Genomic DNA, 17252 nt, shown 5'->3' on the forward strand with positions numbered 1-17252 from the left:
TAAGCTTCTGTTTGTGAAGTCAAAACTGGAAGATAGAGAGAGAGAGAGAGAGAGAGAGAGAGAGAGAGAGAGTCAAAAGACCAAGTGATAGAGAACAAACTGAGGGATGCTGGAAGGGAGGTGGGCGGGGGAGGGGCCAGATGGGGGAGGGGCTGAGGAGGGCACTTGTTGGGCTGAGTTGTAGGTAAGTGATGGATCCCTGAATTCTCCTCCTGAAACCAGTACTACACTGGTAACTAACTTGAATTTAAACAAAAACTTGAAACGAACAAAAAGAATTACCATAAAATTTATATTATGTAAAAGAAGAAAACACAAAATGGCTGCTGGGAGCTGCTCTCTCTCTTGAACAGGGGAAACCCGAAAGCAGTTCCCTGCGATGCACCAGTTTACCTGGGCCTTTGAGATAATGCAGAAAACTTCAGTTCTAATTCAGGCTTCCCTTCAAGATGAATGAGATCAGTGTATTGATAATGGAAACAGCTGCTTGGCAGAGTTTCTTGCTTTAAGGCAGGAAATGAAGCCTGAAGGACAGAAGATATGGCTGACTTTATCAGGGAGGATATGAACCAATACAGATTTTCTGAGAAAAATAATTTACAAGGTCGGGCAACAGGAGAAACACAACCTGAAGTTCTCTGAAACCAATAAATACATCTTGCCTCCCGCATTTTTTTTTTTTTCACTCACAGGTGATCCCCACTATTTGTTTAATCCTGTCCAGAATTTTCTAAATGCTAATTACAAGCCATTATGTTATCTTGGAAGAGGCCTCGCTCCGCTCCGGGAGAGGACAGTCCAGAGCTGTGACCTTGGCTCAATCTCTTGTGAGTCACAGGATCCTGGCTAAGCCTGGAGAAGGCCCCTCACACCCTCTTCCAGACCTAACAATAAGATAGCACTGACCCAAGTGGTGAAGACTGATTCTAAGTTACTTCTTTAACCCTCACAACAATCCTGAGAGCTAGATATTAAAATTCCCGCTTTACCTTGCAGGCAACAGGTTTAGAGTGATAAGGACTCTCACAACATCAGGGACGTTTTTTTCTCTGAAAATTCTGTGCATCTAAGATGCCACTGGCAAAAAGTCAGCGAAAACAGGAGAAAACAAAACCGATTCTGGCATTAGGTCATCTTTAAAGGGGGAAAAAAAAATCACTCTCGAATGCATGTCTTATAAGGTCATAGATTTATGGACTTGGGACATTCAAAACATTTACCAAATGCTATAGGTGACAAAAGCGTTTGGCTGGGTGCCCTGGGGACCACAGCACAGATACAGTTTACAGGGTCAGCAGCTGGGGACCTGGAAGGGAATGACCTCAACACTCCAGGCTTGGATGTTGCTTATTTATCAAAACGCAAGTGTTAAATATTTTAGTAAACATGTATTATTGTAGACAATTAGAAAAATTAAAGAGACCAATACCATCATGAAGTTAGGAAAGGTATAAATTGTGTTTCTTCTTCTGTAAGATTAAAAGGAGTGCTGTTCAAATCACTGAGAAACCTTTTTTTTAAATCTTTATTTAGTTTTTGAGAGGCAGACAGAGCACGAGCAGGGGAGGGGCAGAGAGAGAGGGAGACCCAGAATCTGAAGCAGGCTCCAGGCTCCGAGCCGTCGGCACAGAGCCCGACGCGGGGCTCAAACTCCTCAACTGCAATGTCATGACCTGAACCGAGGTCTGATGCTCAACCGCCTGAGCCGCCCAGGTGTCCCGAGTCCACCATTTTCAAATAAGAATAATGAAAATACCCGATGATCTCTGAATCTGGTAGAAGTCTTAAAATATTTCAACGTTCGCACCACTAATTAAGTTCCCACTTATCTCCAAGACCTCTGATAGGGTGGGCTACAGGATTTACAGCCGCTGGTGACGCAATGTGCCACCCGGTTCCACATCTCAGATAGCGCTTGTTCTGTGGTGGAGGTGATTCAGTTTGAAACTTACGACAGCACGTGCACTTTTTAGGCATAATTTTATTCATTTGATTTGGTCCCTCCAGAGCCTAGAGTAGTGTCTTCTCTCGTGGAAAACAAACAATGACGTGCCCGATATCTTGAATGAATGCAACTGTGGCACCCTTGCTGGTAAGGGTAGGACTCAGTCTTCCTGGAGCGCCAGCCTGGACTGGGGCACGGCGTTCCCACAGCCACCCGGCAGGCAGCACATCACAACTGGCCCTGTGAGCCTCCTTCCCTCCCAGGGCCCATATGCAGTGAGTCATATTGCAAGACTCCCAGCAAAGGAAACCAAAATACAGGGCGTGGCAGACGCCTCTTCCCAACCCTTGACATGCTCTGCCACGAAGACAGTTACCTGTTTCCTCACAGACCTATTTCCACCGTATTTCCAAGGACTCGACCACTGCCCCGCACACAGGGCAGACTTCTAGGCCCCCCTGGATCCCAGACAAGACTCTGTCCCACCTGCCGCCAGGCGACTACAAGACCCGTCTTTCTAAAACGCAGGTATGACTGTACCTTGTGATCAGAGCCCACAGCTCTCCAATACATTGGCATCAACCACAGGGGAGGCCGTGAAGGCCACAGAAACCTGCAGGCCTTCTGCGCGGGGCCCTGCCTGCCGCTCCGTGTTTTCCTCACTCCCTGCAAATTCCAACCCTCGTGTCCAGTGACGGGAAAAATATCCCTGGTCTTCGCTACGACTCCTACTCAGTGCACATCTGCTCTCGCTGAATGCCACACTGAACTGTACTTACTGACTCCCAAATCTGTGCCTCCCGCTGGACCATCAGAGATTGAAGGGTCGGGAATGTGCCTCGGTACGTGCAGTGCCTAATCCAGAGACATGTTTGGGTTGAATTGGAAGTGGGTGTAGAGTCCTTAATGCTTGTCTTAGGTGTTACTCCTGCCATCTATGACCCTGAGCTACAAACACAGTCGTGATGAGCAGCACTCTGCGTCTGTCTGAAAACAGACATGTCACGAGTTGTATACTCGTTGTGTAAACATATATGGTATGACTATATATCTACTTCAATTTGTAAGAGCGTGTTTGAAAGTTCTGTAGTTTCTGGAGGTAAAAACGTGTACCTTTATGCTTGTGCAAGTTGTTTTCCTGAATAGAATTCAGAGCATTTTATTTTATTTTATTTTATTTTATTTTTTTTTAAATTTTTTTTTCAACGTTTATTTATTTTTGGGACAGAGAGAGACAGAGCATGAACGGGCGAGGGGCACAGAGAGAGGGAGACACAGAATCGGAAACAGGCTCCAGGCTCTGAGCCATCAGCCCAGAGCCCGACGCGGGGCTCGAACTCACGGACCGTGAGATCGTGACCTGGTTGAAGTCGGACGCTTAACCGACTGCGCCACCCAGGCGCCCCAGAATTCAGAGCATTTTAAAGAAAAAGCTCACCCAGTCTTTAACTTCATGATCTACAGTGATGAACTGTCAACAATTCAGGATTGTTAGATGACGATAATCCACCTCTATATTAACTCTCTTTGGACCAAAATATTAGTTAAAAAAAAAAAAAAACAAAACTTGAAATTATCCTCAATTATCATAAAACTGAAAGTGAAAATTTCTCTAAATAGAATATGTTTCCCACTGTAAATTTAAATTATAAATAAATAAAAATACCAACAACCAAGTAGAAAATAGGTTTCCCTTAGTATTTGTATTTTAACACTGAAGGAAAATCCCAATAAATGTAGGATAATCTTGTGTTTTACTTTTCAAGTATTTTCAAATTTAGCCTAAAACAATCTTTTTGATGTTACAATTGTTGGTAAGTTTTCTCTGATCCTACTTTTTAGAGGCATCCATCTAAAAAGATTTCTATATGCACCTGAAGGAGGATGCTGTTTAATTAATGATATATAACTTAGGTCATGATATATGTGATGGTAATTGCCATAATTTATCAATCTCTTTTCATGGTTAGGCTGTGATTCTCTTGAAGGGAGGAAACATTCATTTTGTTTCCTTACAGCCGAGCACAAACAAATACTCAACAATTGTGGGTGGACAGGAGACTCCTCTTAGCCTAACACAGAAAAGAGTAGACGATGTAATATGTGAGAGGAATAATCCACAAAGTCTCCACCTGACTAGATGAAAAACAAGCCAATGGCTTTCTATGAAGTCAAGTGAGTGTTTATATTATGTGAAAGTTTTAAATTCTATAAGCAACAAAAGGAAAGGGAATAATTAATGCTGAACACATCAAATTGGCCCCTCTTAAATACTGTTAACAATTACACACTTATGTCTCATATTAAATTCACCTAAATCAACTCTAATGGCCCTTGAATCATGAGTAAACGACCTTTAGGGTAGAAAGTGCCAATATATGTTACAAAGCTCACTCTATTCAAAATTTTATGATCCTTTCTCAGTGGCCTTCATTTAACTGTAAAATCATTTCTACTATTTATTTTAAAGATTTCATTTTATTTTTAAATGATAAAAACGTTATATAATTGTACTGCATCATTTAAATGTCTTTCAAAAAGCTTTTTTTTAAAGTTTATTTATTTTGAAAAAGAGGGTGCATGAGTGTGAGCGGGGTAAGGGCAGGCAGAGAGAGAGAGAGAGAGAAAGAAAGAGAGAGAGAGAGAGAGAGAGAGACAGAGAATCCCAAGTAGGCTCCATACTCAACACAGGTCTTGAACCCATGAACCGAGAGGTCAAAACCAAGAGTAGGATGCTTAACCAACCAAGCCACCCAGGTGCCCCTCAAAAAGCATACTTTCTACCACGGTTTTTTATTTTTAAATATTACAGCCTCACATATGATGACAATATATTGTATGTTATTATAATTAAGGTGCTATTTTGCACAAATTTTAGATACCTATGACTAAAAGATAAAAGATGCTTCCAGAGTGAATGAAATCAAATACCAAAAATATAGATTACCTCTAGAACCGGTGCCCGCAAGACTTTTTACAATAGAAGTCCTTTCAGCAGAAAACAATTTGATTCCAGTGCTGAAGTTTGGGCAGAAGGTCTGGATTCTGGGTCAACATTTTTATGATTATTGAGAAGTCACATTACCTTTTATGTGTTTCAGTTCCAAATACTTTAACACAAGTAAAGTGCAGGAGATTATTCTTAAGTGCCCTCCAGGTTTTAGAAGTCATAGTTTAGGAAGAAAGACCACAATCATACTGACTGCCTGGTTAACAGAAGACTTAATAAAAAGTGTAGAAAACTGGATTTGTGGGAGGAAGATGATACTTCATGGAGAATGCAATCACTTGGGGCCTTGATCTCCCAGAAGAAATCTCAAAGAAGACGATCTGATTTCCCACCACCAAGTGCGTTGTGGGATTCCAACAGCCCACACCGCAGCATCATTGCGTCTGGGTCCTGCACAATGCAAGCAACACACAGCACGATCACCTTCACTCAGGTCCCTCAGCCCAAACAGCACGTATTCCCGAAGGATCTGGCCTCTGGTGCCCTGTTTCTGCGTCATTTAATTCAGCCTCGAACAGTTCCGCTGAGGGAGGAAATGGAAGCCGGAGAGAGAGGTCACAGCGTATCAGCAAAACAGCCTGCAGACACTGTCCTCTTCCTGTCGGCCATTCGTGGCTGGAGCAGCCACGTGTACAGCCACACAGGGGTTTCCAGAAGTCCTCACAGAGCAGGAAGATGGACCCGCCCAGGCCTGGGGTGTCGCCCCTCCCGTGTCCCTCTCACCACACCAAGGTCTCTCCCCGTGCCTTTGAGTGCTGTTTACTTTGACGGCAGCTTCCACCTGGGCTCTCCTTTGTGACTCAGACTCTAGAGGTCCTGATTCTGGAATTTCTGCCCATGCTGATCCACCCCTCCCTTCCTTGTCCGCTTTGGGGGTTCGGGCACGACTATCGCCACGTGCATTCTTTCCCTGTGCTAATGACACATAGCCCCCCGGGGCTACACTCTGGGCAATAGAATCTGTGTCACAGACAGAGTAACAGAGCATTTAAAGAAAATGAGAATCACTTCTTTTGAAAGAAGAAAAAATACTCTTTAAAAAATAAAAAGAAAGAAAGAAAGAAAAAGTACTCTTTTAAAGAACCAAATCATCATTCCTAATGAAAGAAGCTGTTAGAACTTTGTGTGTGTCTTATTATTTACAAAGAATTTCAGTAGCTAGAACATCAATAATGCAAGCTAAGTGTCTGATTAACTCCTTGTGGTCAAGGACACATATTTAGTGTGATAAATATCCATTATTGTCTCACAGAGCAATACCAGAAAGTCTAATATCTATGAAAAAAAACAGAAAAAAGGAAACCAATATGAGGCTCCATTCATAAATCATAATTAGCTCTCAAAGACCAATATATTTCGTTATGAATATAAATCTCGATAAGACAAAACTATGAAAATTTCATGACTTCAAAGCCTTCAATTAAAATGAAAATGACTTGTTTGAAATTTGATTTTTATGCGTACGACAGATAAAATACCAAAAAAGGCATGAAATATTGAAATCAACTTTAATAAGCCCTAAATTCAAATGACCAAAAGAAAATGAAATATACGGCATATGGCTCAACGAATGGGTTTTTAATCTAAATTTTTTAAAAAGGGGGCTTTAGTAATTGATTTTTTAATTAATACAACTGTCAAGAAAAACTCTTTTGAATCTAAATTGAATAACGTATTTTTTACTTCAAAATGCGGTACGAGTAAGGATGAGGATAACTCTACACAGCATCTAGTGACTGTTCAACCGTCCTCTGAACTCGGGCTGGAAAAAGCTAAATCAAGCCTAGTGTAAATGTCAGAAATGTTTGCCTGGTCCGTGGAAAGTTTAATTTGTACTTCTATGAACCCATATTCCATTCTTCCTTACCTTTTAGCCATAGTCACCGCTTCAGCAATTGTCAAAATGTGGTGAAAATAAGACCACTAAATTTAATTCGAGTTGGGGGAAGAAAAAGCACATCTCTTACCCTGGCAGAGCGGGGCGAGAGAATCCCACTGATACATGCCAACTGGGTTCCGTCTACAGGTCGCGTTGCTGTGGCCGATCATGCGATACCCAGGCTTGCAAAAATAATGCACTTGACTTCCAACCGCCCCCGTGGTCCTGTTGAAAATGCCTCCATTCTTCGGAGTGTGGGTCAGGCTGCAGTAGGGTGCTAGGGACACACAAACACACACAGATGTAAACAGATACATAGGCACTGCTGCAGTTCCCTCGGTGAGAGCAATATACACGAGGTATCTTTATTGTTTAAGTACTGGGAAATCAGCACCAATATGTCGACTTGGTCTAAAACACATCCCCAGATACCAAAGTCTGGCAAGGGTAAGGGGCAACAGGAAGTCTCATTCGTTGGCTGTGGGAATACAAAATGGCCACTTCAGAAGACGGTGGCAGTTCCTTACAAAACTAAAATTCTCTCGCTCAGAGAACTTAAAAATGTATGTGCACACATCCAAAAAACCCTACACATAAATGTTTACAGCAGCTTGATTCATAATTGCTGGAACTTGGAAGCAACCAAGGGGCCCTTCAGTAGGTGACAGATAAATAAACCGCGGTCCATCCGGACAACGGAATATCCTTCAGCAAAAAGAAATGAACCGTCAAGCCATGAAAAGACATGAAGGAACCTTAAATGCGTATCACTCTGTGAAAGAAGCCAGTTTGAAAAGGCTACGTACTGTGTGATCCCAACTATGTGATCATCTGGAAAAGGCAAAACTAGAGAGACCCTAAAAAGTCAGTGGTTGCCAAGGGCCAATGAGCGGGATGTATAAACAAGTGGAGAGTAGAAGATTTTTAGGGCAGTGAGACCACCATGTATGACACTGTAATGATGGATACACTCCGGGATACATTGGTCCACACCCACAGAACGTACAACACCAAGGGTGACCCTGACGTAAACCACGGACTCTGGGTGATAATGACATGTGTGCGTAGGTTCACTAATTAAAACAAATGCCCCGTGTGGTGGGGATGTTGATAACGGGGGAGGCCTGCGTTGTGCTTGTGGGGGTAGGGGGTACTTGGGAAGTCTCTGTATCATTTCCTCAGTTTTGCTATGTTACGAACCTAAAACTACTCTGAAAAAATAAAGTCTAAACAAACAAACAAACAAAAACAAACAACAACAACAACAACAACAAAAACACAACAAATTCCCCAAAGCCCAGAGCCAAGGTTCCATCTCTTATTTTGAAGTTTAGATTGCTTGCAATTGCTACCCAGAGTGAAGGGAGATCTCGACTTTCTGGCTCAAATATTGTAAGGAAATACATGGAAAAATCAAAGTGAATTCCCTCACTCATCCTTTTGAAGCTAACCCACTTAAATAAGCTTACTGACCACCAGAATTAGAAATGGTAAGGTCCAGTACTGGCCACCTTATGTGAAACAAAACAATTCTCAAAAAAAAAAAAAAAAAGTATCCTTAAAATGGAGAAAATAGAAGGTTGTAACATTCTGCAATTACAGCTATTAACTTTTTCCTTGTCACTGTGGCTAAGTGGGTCTTGTGCACTGCACAGTGACGTAGACATTAAGCTTCTTTCTAACATATTCTAACATATGGGATTCGAATACAATCTGAAGAAAATGCACTACTCCAGGTCAATAAAAATCTTACAAGAGCCTTAATCACTGCCTTTGAAGGAACTTTTTTAAAATGGAGGACAAGCATTTGTTTAAAAAAAACAGTCTTACCTACACAGAATATAACATTTCAAAGGCTGAAGACTGACATCTTATTTATTCATTTAGAGAAAGAATGTATTCTTATTCTTACAAGACCAGTTTCGTTGCAGCGTATAATCCTAAGTCCCTTCAGATAAATTAAAACAATAAAATAAAGAAAGTAGTGAAGTTCTGGAAATGTGTTTCCTTTTGAAAGAAGAGGTTTAAATGTCCTCCTTCCCTGTGGGGGTTCCATAAAGAACACACATACAGGTCTGAATGCTTAATGTTGAACCTTTCCCTGGAAATAAATTCAGAAGCAACTTTTTGAAGGTTTTATATCATAGCGTTGCCCAGAAGCAATGTCTATGTGTCCAACCATGGTCCTGTGAGAAGCATCCTCAGAGAATATTCTCAGCTGGATCATCGTCTGAAATACCATTTCATTTTTTTTTAATGGACTCTTTTTTATTAAGTTAAGATTCACTAACTATTGTGAGAAACTTGTGATTCACTGCCCTATTTGCCATGCCATTTTCCATGTCCTCCTTCTACACTAAATTTTGTAAGTTTTGAGTCAACAGAGATGTTTATTTTAGAAAAGGAATAAGACACCCTGGCCTTCAGCTGCAAAAACAAAACAAAACAAAAAGATAATTTATAGGAAGAAGGTGCAGACTGTAAAACCCTGTTCCAACGGTAGAGATGAGATAACATCTGATATGTCCCTGAAGGGACAGGGAGACCTCAGAATTCACTGCATATTACCTGTGATTTTTGTCATAGTTCATTCTGTTAAGGGATATAATGCGCAAGATTGTCTAACTCCGTAGAGTCTGAAAACTGTCCATTTTCTCTTCTCTTTACTATGTTTTTTTCTATTGCCAGACTCTCAAAATATCTCCTTTCCTCACTCACCTAGAACAAGATATGGAGGGTCCCGGGGCAGTGGGCGGGGGGTGTAGAGCACCGAAAAGGGAAAGATTTGGGCATGAGGCCCTGCCTGTTTGATTCCTGGATATAGAAAGACATAATGTTCAATCACCAAACTCTGTTGGAAAATTAGGGCGGCATCCACTATGGGAGAAGACGGCAAGTTAGATATCTGGGGACTTCTGGGTACATGAGCACCCAGTGTGCATCTTTATCCCAACACAGACGCTCACAGGCTTCATTTAGTACAGAAGGCCCATTATTAACTGTGCACGGATGCAGCACACCTTACTGCACTGACTAGAGCCACCTTGCACAGCACTTGCTTTGTCCTTTTTACTTTCAGTTTCAAGCTGTGTTGATCACTTGTATTGCTCCTGTGTCTGGATGACCAATACGTCACATGTGTGAGACAGACGGAGGCTCAAGATACGATGTGTGGTCCTATTACAGGCTGGCACTCCCCGGCCCATGCTGCTATATTTCAGAGAAACGCTCATGTGATCACTGCTCTAGAACCACTGGTGATGAACCCCTAGCAGAAGTAACTCAATCACCAAATCTGTGAAAATCATCTGTCAGATGACGTACCCACTGACAAAACAAAAATTTACAGCCTTCTTTGAAATTCTCCATTTGCCTACTCCCCGAACACAGTTTAACAGAGAACTTATGGCTCAATAATGAATTAAAATATCCTTTGAAAGACAGAATTCAAGGTACAGTCCTATCACCATGCTACTAAGCAATCTGCCAGAGATAGAAGGAGACAGGTGATGTTCACTATGATTTCCCCTGCACTGTCCATTTTTGCACATTGGAAATACATTTAGGCAACTCTAAAGGGCTCAGTGTTTAGTTTTCAAAACAAGGAACATGACGAGCACAAATCCTGTCAGTGCCCTAATACTCTCGTAACTCATTCCAGTGGAAGCAATTTCAATGGTGAGCTCTTTGTTAATAAGCATTTTGAGTAACTACTTGGAGAGAAAGGGGAAGAAACGGAGGTCTGGGTGCATTTTATGAAACTTCATAAAGGAAGTTTCAGGCCCACTGTCTGCACATCAAGAGCCTTTTCAAATCTTGATACTTTTTTACGATTTCATAGCTCCCAACAAAAGAGCTGAAATCTTAAACACTACTAAGACTTTTGGGGGCACTTGGGTGGCTCAGTTGGTTAAGTGCCCAACTCTTGACTTCAGCTCAGGTCATAATCTCATGGCTTATGAGCTCAAGCCCCACATTGGGCTCTGTGCTGACAGTGTGGAGCCTGCTTGGATTCTCTGTCTCTGTCTCTCTCTCTCTTTCTGCCTCTCCCTGGCTTCCCTGCTCTCCTTCTCTAAAAATAAACAGACTTAAAAAAAACCAAACTACTATGACTTTTTGCTGTTCCCCCTTCAGGAGGTTTCTCAGACTGACCACGTAAAATACCAACATAGGAATCAATAATCCTCTGGTGAATCATCGCTCAATTGAATGCGTCTAACGGGCTTCTTCCTTAGGGAAATGTACCTCAGTTATCACCATGGGATATGGTGGAGTGAGATACTGAAAAAAGCGTACGCTTTTTTCTTAGTAATTAAAATATATGAGGAATTTAAATTGTCTGTCTACTGCTTCGGTAGGACAGTATAAACATTAGGTATTAGGTCGTATTACAAACGTATGCAGGATTTAGTGTACATAAATATATTGACTGACTTAATATGAAAAACATAGGCAGAGAATAATTAAAATACATGGGTAAAGGACAAAATGATTTAAATGTTGACAAATAAATATACATATGCAAACATGTATTAATTTTGTAAGTGTTCATATACATATGTATATATATGTGAATAGAGTCTCCAAGTATATAGAGATATACAGATAGATAATCAATAATAAGACATGCTATTAAGAGATTATTACCACTTATAAAACTAGTAGCAATATGAATATCTCTTCCTGTTTGTTTCCTTAGCATTTAACCCTACTTTTACATTAGTTTATATTATATTACTTTATCTTTTAGAGAAAATGCCTTTGCTTTCCCTAATTCAATTCAAGGTTTTATGATTTTAGCAATAATTTTTAAAATATTACTCAACAAGGGGTGCCTGTGTGGCTTATTCGGTTACATGCCTGGTTTGGGCTCAGGTCACGATCTCATGGTTCATGAGTTTGAGCCCCGCATCAGGCTCTCTGCTGTCAGCACAGAGCCTGCTTCGGATCCTCTGTCTCCCCGACTCTCTTCCCCTCCCCCCTCTTAAAAATAAATAAAAATATAAAAACAATATTAATCAATAAATGGTTTGTTTTCCCGACTGTAGTTTAGAGATCTGTCTCTCTCAGAGCAGTTTCCCATCATATTGTTTCTATGGGAGTTAATTGTTTATCTTTGGGGATTAGGTTTACTTTACAAATCTCTAAATTACTTTTTTTTAACTAATGCAGACCACTTGTATTAAAAACACCTTTCTGCTAAACTAAACCTCACTTACTAACCTGTATATCGAATCTTGAATCCTTTCTTACTGGTTGCATGATCGGTGGACCAGCGGAGATATAACTGATTACTCCTGCTTGTAAAATTGGATTGTTCAGTGTGGTTCCCACTTAAGACCACTAACAGAGGACTTTGACCAGAAGAACCTAAATGAAACAGAAAGACAAAAAAAGTTCAGGTACGAGCTAGCACCTACAAAATGCAGACTACCTTTAGCTTTTTTACTAAATTTATGGGTCCAAATGTACAATACACAGCTATTCATTTCCCAAACACAGAGTTCCAAATTAATAAAGCAGCAAGTATATTCCCTGATTAAAAAACAAACAAAAAGCAAGAGCCAATCAAAATACTTGCACATTTCTAACACATAACACATAGATCATATGAACCTTGCCTATAAAGCAGGAATGACTGGAATAAAAGTAATTTTTATCATCATTTGTATTGACAGTATGGTAAATGTACGGGGAAATAGAAACTTTCGGGCAATGATGCAGAAGTAGAATCACTTTGGAGAATAATTTGGCAACATCCAGGAAAACTGAGGATTTACTTATATTTCTATAAACTTCAGCACCTGTGCGCGAGTATTATTTCCACAGCCAAACCTTTGTTCTGTGTGGGGAAACCTACATCCTAACTAATACTTTGGAATTTTAGAAAATAATTTAAAGTGCCATGGAAAGGAATTCTATACACATTTGAAATTAATGAACTAGGTAACAGGGATCAGCATAGATGATTCTTTAAACAGCATACTGATGACTAAAGAAATCTATTTGCAGATAAATATGATAGCAATTGTGTAAAAATTCCAAAGTGGACCGAAGATAGAGTATGTGTGTCTGTAGAGAGATAGGAGATGATATAGATAGAGATACATAGTTAGATGACAGAGAGATAGAGAGACAGAGAGACAGACCGATAGATGGACAGAGATAGAGCATTAACCATAAAACATGGGACAAGCATGTCCCCTCTTCACAATACCGTTTCCTGTAGGAGAGGTACACGTGGTATTGGATATGGGCGGGGCCCCCAAATTCCTTTTTTTAAAAATGTAATTTATTGTCAAATTGGTTTCCATACAGCACCCAGTGCTCATCCCAACAGGTGCCCTCCTCAATGCCCATCACCCACTTTCCCCTCTCCCCCACCCCCATCAACCCTCAGTTTGTTCTCAGTCCTTAAGAGTCTCTTATGGTTTGCCTCCCTCCCTCTCTGTAACTTTTTTTTCCTCCGTCCCCTCCCCCATGGTCTTCTGTTAAGTTTCTCAGGATCCACATAGGAGTGAAACCATATGGTACCTGTCTTTCTCTGCCTGACTTATTTCACTTAGCGTTAACACTCTCCAGTTCCATCCACGTTGCTACAAAAGGCCGTATTTCATTCTTTCTTATTGCCATGTAGTATTCCATTGTGTATATAAACCACATCTTCTTTATCCATTCATCAGGTGATGGACATTTGGGCTTTTTCCACAATTTGGCTATTGTTGAAAGTGCTGCTATAAACATTGGGGTACCAGTGCCCCTGTGCATCAGCACTCCTGTATCTCTTGGGTAAATTCCTAGCAGTGCTAGCTGAGTCATAGCGTAGATCTATTTTTAATTTTTTGAGGAACCTCCACACTGTTTTCCAGAGCGGCTGCACCAATGTGCATTCCCACCAACAGTGCAAGAGGGTTCCCGTATCTCCACATCCTCTCCAACATCTGTAGTCTCCCGATTTGTTCATTTGAGCCACTCTGACCAGTGTGAGGTGGTATGTTAGTGTGGTTTTGATTTGTATTTCTCTGATGAGGAGTGACGCTGAGCATCTTTTCATGTGTCTGTTGGCCATCTGGATGTCTTCTTAGAGAAGTGTCTATTCATGTCTTCTGCCCTAAATTTCTTTGTACTCCTGGCCTCTTTAAAAAACCAGAGCCTAAGGTAACTTTGACAAAATCCTAAAATTAATTACATTAAGAAATGAGTCCATATGTGTACACCTTCTTGTACATTTGAAACAATTAAATTTCTTTTAACATTTATTCATTTTTGAGAGACAGAGAGAGACAGAGCATGAGTGGGAAAGGGGAAGAGAGAGAAGGAGACACAGAATCTGAAGCAGGCTCCAGGCTTCGAGCTGTCAGCTCAGAGCCCACCACGGGGCTTGAACTCACGAACTGCAAGATCGTGACCTGAGCCAAAGCTGGACGCTCAACTGACTGAGCCACCCAGGCGCCCCACACATTTGAAATGCTTAAATATTCAAGAAACAAACTTACTATCTAACACATAGTTAATAGAAACAAGTGCAACTAGGTATTTATCCAAGGGATACAGGTATGCTGTTTTGAAGGGGCACATGCACCCCAATGTTTATAGCAGTGCTATCAACAACAGCCAAAGTATGGAGAGAGCCCAAATGTCCATCAAGGGATGAATGGATAAAGAAGAGATGGTATATATGTACAATTGAGTATTATTCAGGAATCAAAAAGAACGAAATCTTGCCATTTGCAACTATGTGGATGGAACTAGAGGATATTATGCTAAGAGAAATTAGAGAAAAACAACTATCATATGATTTCGCTCATATGAGGACTTTAATATACAGAACAGATGAACATAAGGGAAGGGAAGCAAAAATAATATAAAAACAGGGAGGGGGACAAAACATGAGAGACTCATAAATACAGAGAACAAACAGAGGGTTACTGGAGGGGTTGTGGGAGGGGGGATGGACTAAATGGGTAAGAGGCACTAAGGAATCTACTCCTGAAATCATTGTTTGCACTATATGCTAATTTGGATGTAAATTTTTAAAAATTAAAAATAAAATTAAAAGAATGATGTGATATAGATATGTATATACATATATCATTATATATACATATATATGTATATTATATACAATGGAGTATTACTCGGCAATCAAAAAGAATGAAATCTTGCCATTTGCAACTACATGGATGGAACTGGAGGGTATTATGCTAAGCAAAATGGGTCAGAGAAAGACAAATATCATATGACTTCACTCATATGAGAACTTTAAGACACAGAACAGATGAACATAACAGAAGGGAAGCAAAAATATATAGAAACAGGGAGGGGGACAAAAGATAAGAGACTCTTAAATACGGAGAGCAAACAGAGGGTTGCTGGAGAGGCTGTGGGAAGGGGGGATGGGCTACATGGGTAAGGTAAGGGGCACTAAGGAATCTACTCCTGAAATCATTGTTGCACTATATGCTCACTAACTTGGATGTAAATTTTTAAAAATTAATTAAATTAAGAAAAACAGAAACAAGTGCGGTACATTGTCAACCACCATTAGCCCTGCCGCCACGATACTTCCTGAGAGGAACTGCTCTATTGGATACAGAAGCTGTATTCCCACTTCCAGGGAGTCATCTACAACAATCCCTGCTGGTGAACTCAACGCCCCCTCATAGTCTGACATCTCTGGCCCTTCTACATTGCGCGGCCCATTCCCAGGAAACTCACTACGTATGAGTGGGAGAATGTGGCCCTCGCTGCTAGATGTAGTCCCCATCTCATCAGGTTACATGACTCACTTTGAGATTTATGCAGCATCTTTATTCGTGCAAAGGGACTGAGAACCTACAACTTCACTTCTTGTGTAAGTGCCAATCAGAGCAGTTAAAATTATTAAGAAGAAGAAAAAAAAAACCGTTATGAACTGAATTGTGTTACCCCAATGTATATGTTGAAGTCCTATCTGCTAGTACCTCAGAAGGTGACTATGTTTGGAGATAATGACTTTAAAGAGAGAACTTTAAAGTTCAGGAAGGACACTGGAATGAGCCCTAATCTAATCTTATTGAAGTCCAAAGAGGACATGTGGACACAGACAGGCACGGGACGACCAGGGGAGGACCCAGGGAGAGACAGAGGCTATACGCCAAGAAGAGACTCACAGGAGAAACCAGCAGCGCCCCCACCTGGATCCCAGACCTCTCACCTCCAGGACCAGGAGACAATACATTTCTGCTGCGTAAGCCCCCCATTTGTGGTACTTTGTGATGACAGCCTTAGTCATCAAGTAGAAAAACCTAGCACATTAGAGATGATCAGGGCAGTGTTCAGTGTCACTAGAGCAAAGTCGGATCAGATAAAATGCTCCTTCTCAGTTTCCTGGAAGATGTCCCATAAAAGGATGACTGTATTTTAAAATTAAAGAAGACAGTAATGGGTTTGGGTGCTGGCTTTTTGTTGTTGCTGTTTAAAGGGATAATACATATTCTAAAATAAAATAACACTAGGAAATTCATGAAATTTTAACATGACACTTTGAATGACAGAACTCGAGTCAAGTTTCAGGTATTCTTAATCCAACATCTCATTCTTCCTCATTTTCTATCGGTTCTTCCTTCCTAACATGTAACAAGCTTTCTCAAGGAGTCTTCTTTAAAAAGTCACCTCCACAATCAGCACGTGGAGAAGAACACAGAGCCACAAGGAAGAGCAGCAGTTTCCATCACCAACATGGAAGCGATGAAGGGTGTTACCAGTGAACACCCCAATCTTTATGTTGACACCTTTCTCAGTTGAGTTCTACAATGATTAAATCTTTTTTATTTATTTCTTTAATTGAGGAATATCCATTATTGGAGCCACAGAAAGTAATATACTCCTGGGATAATGAATCTTAAAATCAATATATTCAGCATATTTTTCACAACTCATGAGCCATAAAAAAGCCACTATCTTACAGAAGAAAGAGAGAGGGAAAGAGAGATAACAGAGAGATGCACTAAATATGACATTCAATGCAACAAAAAGGTCAACACTTAATAAAATCTTCATATAAAACTGTCTCCTTTCATCTTATAGTCAAATGTTTGAGACTAGAACAAACCTAACCACGGTTCTCGGATAATTCTGTTAGCAGCAGCTTTGATATTATCTCTATTATCTACTTTGTGGTAATGGGTGTGCTTCATCCCTATTTTTGGGAGATCAAACTGTAAGCACCTAGGCACAGATACCGGTAATGAGGTTGTTGCTGTGGTTGGAAGCAGAAGAAGCACCGTCAGCTAAATTCCAATCCAACGACAGTGAGACAAGGGAACACGAACACATGTAAGGTAATTATGTCAGGATGTTAGTTACATCCAGCAATGGATTGGAATATGTACACAAACACACACAGCCCCTGGAGTGGGGAATATGTGTACACACAC

At 40.7% G+C, this 17252-nt stretch overlaps 1 protein-coding gene across 1 annotated transcript in view; it reads right to left on the reverse strand.

The window, feature by feature from the left end:
- CSMD1 (CUB and Sushi multiple domains 1) overlaps positions 1–17252 on the reverse strand; it is a 1645367-nt gene that overhangs the window by 127325 nt on the left and 1500790 nt on the right. Inside the window, exons 47-48 of the mRNA XM_040490416.1 lie at positions 12058–12204; positions 6923–7111 (exon numbers count right to left, since the gene is read on the reverse strand). Coding sequence (XP_040346350.1) covers positions 6923–7111; positions 12058–12204 — 336 coding nt within the window. The remainder of the gene's footprint in view (positions 1–6922; positions 7112–12057; positions 12205–17252) is intronic.

This window comes from Herpailurus yagouaroundi, unplaced genomic scaffold (assembly GCF_014898765.1).
Source record: "Herpailurus yagouaroundi ecotype Mexico unplaced genomic scaffold, PumYag 181, whole genome shotgun sequence".
In the NCBI taxonomy this organism is placed as follows: Eukaryota; Metazoa; Chordata; class Mammalia; order Carnivora; family Felidae; genus Herpailurus; species Herpailurus yagouaroundi.